Source organism: Gadus morhua, chromosome 14 (assembly GCF_902167405.1).
Source record: "Gadus morhua chromosome 14, gadMor3.0, whole genome shotgun sequence".
NCBI lineage: Eukaryota > Metazoa > Chordata > Actinopteri > Gadiformes > Gadidae > Gadus > Gadus morhua.
In genome coordinates, this window is record NC_044061.1 from 10435866 (window position 1) to 10443304 (window position 7439).

General features: G+C 40.9%; 1 protein-coding gene across 2 annotated transcripts; it reads right to left on the minus strand.

The window, feature by feature from the left end:
- Window positions 1-2434: 2434 nt before the first annotated feature.
- LOC115559288 (troponin I, fast skeletal muscle) lies at window positions 2435-6102 on the minus strand. 2 transcript variants are annotated; one of them, XM_030378094.1, is made up of 6 exons: window positions 5811-6102; window positions 5666-5702; window positions 4479-4592; window positions 4180-4269; window positions 3846-4022; window positions 2435-2809 (listed from the first exon to the last, which is right to left on the minus strand). In XM_030378094.1, the coding sequence occupies exons 1-6, from the start codon at window positions 5837-5839 to the stop codon at window positions 2723-2725; spliced, it is 534 nt and encodes a 177-aa protein (XP_030233954.1). In that variant the 5' UTR covers window positions 5840-6102; the 3' UTR covers window positions 2435-2722. The 2 variants fall into 2 exon arrangements, with proteins under 2 accessions (XP_030233954.1, XP_030233953.1); XM_030378093.1 differs by having other exon boundaries at window positions 2443-2809; window positions 4479-4607.
- Between the last annotated feature and the right edge of the window lie 1337 nt (window positions 6103-7439).

Genomic DNA, 7439 nt, shown 5'->3' on the forward strand with positions numbered 1-7439 from the left:
CCTTCTTCTGACTCTTTAAATTTGCTTCTTTCTCTTTGTCTATCTCTTACCCATTGGGAGTCTCCCTTTGTAAAAATATGCGTCTCTCAATATCTTACTATTTTTGCAAAATCAAATTATTTTTCTATCTCTATCTCTTTTTTCGGACTCTTTAACTTTTCTTTACCCTGATAGCCAAGAGTAAGTTTCTCTACCTGCTCTCTCTCTCTCTCTCTTCTCTCTCTCTCTTCTCTCTCTCTCTCTCTCTCTCTCTCTCTCTCTCTCTCTCTCTCTCTCTCTCTGACCCTCCCTGTGTCTGCCTCCCCTGCTTTAAGTCCCAGCCCTGTCTTCTCTCCCTCTCACTCCTTCTCCGCTCATCTTCTCCCTCCCTCCAGCCGTCCATGTGGTTTTCATTGAAAGTCTTTTGTACATTGCCTAGGAGCGCTGCACCACCATGCCCCCCCCCCCTCTCCTGCGCTGATGTGATCCGCATGGGACCTCGAGGGGTCATGTGCCTGTTTCCCTCAGGGGGGGAAGCAAATGAGCTCCTGCACAATGGACCATGGATGACGATGACAACAGCATTAATAATACAACTGAATCACCATGATCACTAAGCTGGAGAGGTCAGGTCAAGGCATTCTGCTGCTCGTTAATAAATAATCATCTTGTAGAATTAGATCTTTTGCATTATGATATTTCATGAGACTTTTGGTGTGAAAAGATGGAAGGTTAGGTTGAATGATGTTGAATAAGGGTGCATTCAGATGACTTGTGAGTGTGGAGCTTTAACTTTTAGGGGCATTTAGTCATGCCTGAGGGGAGACCCTGGTACCCTTGCCAGGCCTCAACTTTGTGCAGGACTTGACAGTGTGAACGTTTATTTTATATGGCTGCAAGAGCTAAGGATTCTATTAGGTTATTGACTAATTGGATTTTATCAAGCCATGTCTTCATCATTGTAAATATCATGCAGCATATAATTGTGGAACACTATCCCTTTGATATTTGGAAGAGGACAAACGTGGACAACTTTATATGATTTTTACTTTTGTCATTTAAACTACAGAACAAGGTTTTTGAGACACAAAGATCATTATGATCTTGCCTCGGAGATGGACAGCTTTGGCTGATAATTAGTGCAGCAGCAGATCTGGTTTCAGTTTGCTGGTTTATGAATAAGAAATAGTCTGTCCCGTGCACTGTGATGCATGACTTTCTCTTTCATCAATAACCCCAACAATGCACACTGTCTTTCCCCGTCTGTTATTACTAATTGTTTGCCACTTTTCTAATTGTTTATTAATTGTTTATTAATTGTACTTTTGCTTTTTACTTTCTTTTTCAATCTCATGTCACTGTCTACACCAAATAACATACACTCTTTGTCTGAAGGCTGTTAACTCTGCCAATTTGCAAACAAAGAGGATGACTCTTCATTCCATTCACTGTTTGGGTCGGCCTCCACAAGATGAACATTAAGTCATCCAGGCAGCTTTAGCCAACACAGATTTATACTCCAACACACTCTCCCCCCCATTTCTGCTGCCCCGCCCACCTTACAGAGGCCAGCACTCTCCAACGCACATTTTGCTAAATCGTTTCCAAGGCGACAGGGGTAAACTCACTAAACAACACGAAAGCAGACTGATTCCTCAGTGTTTCCAACTGAGCTTGAGGCTGGACAGGAGAGGGTTTTGGGCCGCCGTGAACTAAACTTCATAATTTATGGTCCAATTTCTTAAGTGAAACACTTGGTTCACTATTTTGCAAATCCGACGTGAACACATCATTTAAAACAATCGAGGCAATGGAAAGAACAGCACAAATGGAATAAAGTAGACAAAAGGAAAACATTTATCTTGACAAAACCAGGGGCTGTAATAAAAGCGGTCGATACTCGACCAAGGTTTTAAGGATTTATATACTTTACGAGTTGAATACCTTAATCTCTCATAACAGGAGAGTTGAAAAATGTGCAAAGTTGTCACAAGGGAGGCAGCCTTCATTACAGGACAAATTCTGGATTAGTGGGATTTAGATAGGTCACACAATATGAGCTAAATACTCGTAAACATTAAGATGACAATTCAGCTCACATCAAAGATATTTTTTACAATTAAACTTTGTATATAATGTCCATGCTTATTTTATAACATTAAATATGCATAAATTGTTTTCTTCTTACAGATTTAAAATGAATAAATGTTTCCTTAATATCAACATGTTAAGATCAAAGTATTATTATACTGATTACAAATGTATCTACACATATCAATTATGGGAAATCCTATAGAATAGAGCATAACTGATATCATTTGAGTATAATATGGATTATGTCCCTTCTTGGTTATTTGTCTTTGTGTGTGTGTGTGTGTGTGTGTGTGTGTGTGTGTGTGTGTGTGTGTGTGTGTGTGTGTGTGTGTGTGTGTGTGTGTGTGTGTGTGTGTGTGTGTGTGTGTGCGCGTGTGTGTACGTGTGTGTGAGATAGAGAGATATGTTATCTTTGTTTTTCTATTTCTTCGATGATTTTGTCATCAATGTTAGCAGAAACACTAGTTAATGGTTTGTGAGTTTTAAAATACCATTATTCTGAAAAAAGCAACGCCAACATTTTTTTTTTTTATAGGAACCAACGAGAATTAATACATATTGGTTAAGAAATATCTAAAGTGATCAATAATATAAAGTGAAAATATAAAATCAGTTCCACAACTGCATTCAAATGAGGCATTTGTGACATTTAGGCCTCTGTCTCAAACATCTTCTTCCTTCCATCCATGCCAGACTTGTCTTCGATATTCTTTCGCCAGTCTCCAGTGTGTTTCTCCTGAGAAAAGATTACAACACAGAATCAGAATGTATTTAACCATTTATTAGGGCTTGTAAGTTCTAATAATCTCAAGGGCTATGTCGTCAGGAGCAAATGCTCCTGGTAGGGTCACCTAAGGTAAACAGGTCTGGGTGAAGATCCAGACACACATATGGCCTGTTGGGCAATGTCCCAATGTCAATGAAATGGTGCTGCACTGGGGACTCAGCACCATAGACTACTGATGCTAATAGCTATCGATGAGCAAGGAAGGCCGGGGCTGGGGTGATTGCAGAAACATGGTCAAGAGTGTGGGAAGAGTTTGGAGATACGATTAGTTGGTCTCAAAGGAGGTTCAGGAGAGGAAAGAGGGACAGTGGCCAAGCTCAAGGGCAAAGATGATGGAACGCTGATTTGCCGGGGATATGGTCGGAAGGTTGAAGGAGATGGAAGGAGGTTGAAGCACTTTGAGAATCTCTTGAGTGCCCTCCCTATAGGAGGCTGGGGCAGAGGCTCTTGGGAGGCCGGGAGCTCTTCTGGAAGAAGTCACAGGGGTGTGGGGCTCCGCAGTGGCCGGGCCACCGCTGTGGAAGAGATCCGCCCGGAGATACCTCTGGAGCTTGTTGGGCTGTCTTGGTGGACACACTTGTACAGACTCACATGAATTTCTGGAACAGTGCCCTTGGATTGGCAAACTAGATTGGTGGTTCTCATCTTCAAGAAGGGGGAAGGGGGGTTCTAAATGCTCAAATTTATCCTCCTCAAGCACTTCAAGTATCTTGGGATCTTGTTCACGATGGAAGCTCTGTTAAGGATGCTCCCAGGGCACCGGAACATGACCCAAGACATGTTAGAGGGATTGTATCCAGCTGGCCAGAAACAGGGACAACTGGGCTGCCTTAGTTGACCCTTTCCCTTAGTGGAGAGATGGAGTAGCAGCAGCAGGGATGGATGGTTGGAAGGGGATTCATTTAATGAATTGAATTGAATCTTTTGTATATTAGGACTGCCATGGTAATAGGTAACGGGGTAAATGTCGTGTACGTGTACCCACCTCCTCTTTGACCTCCCTCTTAACCTGTTGGAGGTTACCCCTGAGGTCCATGGACACTTTGTGTTTGGATCCCAGGAGGGCGGCCACCATGGCCTCGGCAGACATCCTCACCCTCCTCAGAGCAGGCTTCTTAAACCTGCCGTTCAGATCCTGCACCACCATCTTCAGGTCATCAATCTGCCAAACAACAATGATTAGGTGAAGACTTTTATCAAAAATTGCATCTTCATAAAAACGTGTTTTTTTTCAGATTGCTAACATCCTTTAGGGTTTTGCTGTAAAACAATTCGCGGCACTGAAGAGCTCTTATATGGTTAAATATGCACAAACAAACCTCCATCCTTGACTTTGAAACTTTTCCCGCCGCGTCATACCGCTCTTCGTCCACCAGGTCGATCTGATTGTGAAGCTTCTCACAGAGCTCCTAATGAGGGTCGATACTTCTTTTATTCAAATTCTTAAAAGCTCAATTTTCACTTAAATGTTTCAAGAATACCACAAGTTAGAAGATAGAATGGTTCCAAATTTCCGCCATTATTCAATTTGGTCGCCTTGTCTGGATACATTGACGGTAATATGAGTTATCAACATCCTGTTTGTCAAAGTTACTCTTAAAAAACTAACTAAAATTACCTGGAGCTCCGGCATAGACTGAGGGAAGTTGAGAGGAGGGCACTTCTCCTCCATGTAACTTATTTTCCTTCTCTCCACCTCGAGGGATTCCTGTTCCAGCATGGACTGGCCAATCTGAAGCAACAAGCTCTGAAAGATCAGAATAAGCATCAGGTTTAGCATCAAACAACACATCAAAAGTCAGATATGGTCAAACCACAGATCTCCATATAGTGGTCACTAATGGCTCAGGAAATAACAGCGGTATAGAAGAAGGTTGCACTGGGTTAAGTTGGATGAAATAGTCAATGACGTTTCAGTAAGTAATTATACTGATTATTACTAATGAATGAGGGGCTAATACATTTGATCAAACTTTATTAAAAGAGACATTTCTGGAAAATAAATGAAACTAAAAGCACTTCACATAATACATAGATAAACAAAACATTGTAAGAGGAGAATAACAATGAAAAGGAAATGATTAATAAGACTAAACAAAATGCTCAATGATCAACTTTCAATTAAAGTGTAAATGAAGAGCTTTCAGTACCATCATGAGCATTATAATGAACGATATTATGTATAAAGCTTAACCCTCTCTCATCTTGTCAAAATAAACCTCTGACAAGATGGAGCGCCACACACACACACATAAAAAAACACACATACACACACATATACACAGACACCGTGGCGTAATACTATAGGATCACAGAAGCTTAACATTCTCGGGGATGCGTCTCATATAACCAGTGAGGCAAAGCTTAGGCATTTTCAAAATGATGCATACGTTTAGAGGGGTAAATTAAAATGGATTTTCACAAACTTCAAACGCAGGTTTAAAAAGTGTAGCAAAAGCCTGTTTTCTGATGAGGGAGATTATGATAAGTGGGTGTTTATTCTTCAATGCATCCATGTTTTGGAGGTGTACTGCACACACCGTTATGTTATTAAAATAATCAGTTATTGTGGTGCCGACTGCTATCAAGATTAATAATCAATACATATAACAGATAGTCATAATTATATGCAGACTAAACACTATGGATGCCAAAGGCCTCTGTTTGTTGAGAAACATAATCAGTTTGTTGTAATCTGCAACCTCACCGCTAGATGACACTCAATTATACAAAGTGGACCTTTATTGTTTTTATATTATACTTTTGACTAGCCTGGTAATATCTAGTCATGTGTTTATTACTGACCTTCAGTTTGCTTTTCCGGCTGCTGGACACCTTCTTCCTACGGAGGAAAACAGAACCAGAGATGAATAAACAATTGTTGTGATGATTTCAATTCCCTTTTCCTAAGTAAGAAATAAAATGAAAAGAAGCTGGTAGGGAAGCTTACTCCGACATCTTGCTATGAAGAAAGTCCATCAGTGGAGGGGAAGAGATGGTCAATGCCCTCGGATCCAAGCCCTATATTCACATGGAGGCTCAGCACACTGCCCTCCTCCCCTAAACCCTTTTCCTCATGGGCCTGTGGCATCCTGCACCATACCTTTCTAAGGAGGAGACACAAAGACTTTCTATTTTGGAGGGAGTGAGCAGGGCAGCAGTTGTCTGTGTGATGTTTCTTTCTTTGCTGCATTCCAGACAGTGAGGGTCACCATCAGACGGCTGACGCCAGACCGGTGGCAACGAGGGCCTGTGAGGGCTCCCAGTGATGTCCCTCCTCCACCCAATCCCACTGGGAACAACAGCCGGGGGCCCGGGCCCTGCAAAGCACCTCATATGGGATATAGTGAGGTGTTATTGCGGTCTTAGGGTTTTACAAGCTACAGTACAGACAATGTGCAGCCATTGTGTGAAGATTGCAATTCTATTGTGTGGGATTTTTGTATAACATTATTGTTAAAATAAATAAAACCTTTACATTGCGTTCGGGAATAGTATGGCTATAATGGACACACATTTTTTTCATCTTAAAAAAAGAAACACACACATGCAGACGTACACAAACACTCACACACACACACACACACACACACACACACACACACACACACACACAACACACACCACACACACACACACACACACACACACACACACACACACACACATACACGCACACACGCACACACACACACACACACACACACACACACACACACACACACACACACACACACACACACACTCACGCACACACACACACACACAAACACTTTTTCAAATGTATACAATGAATATCATTATTTTGGTCATTTAAAATAAGCAATTACTCACTTGTGGATATTACTTTTTAGGATTTAATTTAACCAATTTTAATATGGAAAGATGCATAAATAAATAGAAAATAATAAATAAAATACAACCTTTTACCCCGTAAATGCTTGTTCTTAAGCAGGATGACCGCTCATATTAGACATGATTGTCGTCTCTGTGTTTTCAGATGGCATTTTTGTTGCAAAGTGTGTTTTCATGCTTTGTTCTATAAATGGAGTTAAAGTAAATGTGATAAAATTCCTTGTTTGGTAAATGTGGAATGTTTGGTAAGATTATATATTTTATGTAATTTATAAGAAGAACAAATATGGCAATTGATAGGCAGTTTGGATGGTGTCTTGTCGGTTCCTACCCTGCACTGCCCCCTGTTGGGACAGAAACAGACACAGACAGACAGACAGACAGACAGACAGACAGACAGACAGACAGACAGACAGACAGACAGACAGACAGACAGACAGACAGACAGACAGACACATACACACACATACACACACAAACACGCGACACGGATATGTTCATTGCCTGTGCAGACCGCAAAACCACCCTGTGTTGTTTAATCTTTAAGCGAAAAGGAATTAACCAAACAATAAATTGCTGCTTAGTCATGTTTGTGTTTGCATATAAAATTCTAAATGTGTACGTATCTTTCTTTTATTTGAAATCTTAAATAGGCCTATGGTAAATACAATATCCGTTTTCATTGCATTGAGCTATTTATTGTTCCCAAATGTAGCCTAGGAAT

Excerpts from the sequence above, each read along its gene's own strand:
- LOC115559288 (XM_030378093.1), bottom strand. The coding sequence starts at position 5,839 with ATGGACTTTCTTCATAGCAAGATGTCGGA. Across the intron at positions 5,703-5,810 it reads CTTCATAGCAAGATGTCGGA|GAAGAAGGTGTCCAGCAGCC; the intron begins GTAAGCTTCCCT and ends TTTCCTCCGTAG. Across the intron at positions 2,810-3,845 it reads AGAGGGAGGTCAAAGAGGAG|GAGAAACACACTGGAGACTG; the intron begins GTGGGTACACGT and ends ATCTTTTCTCAG.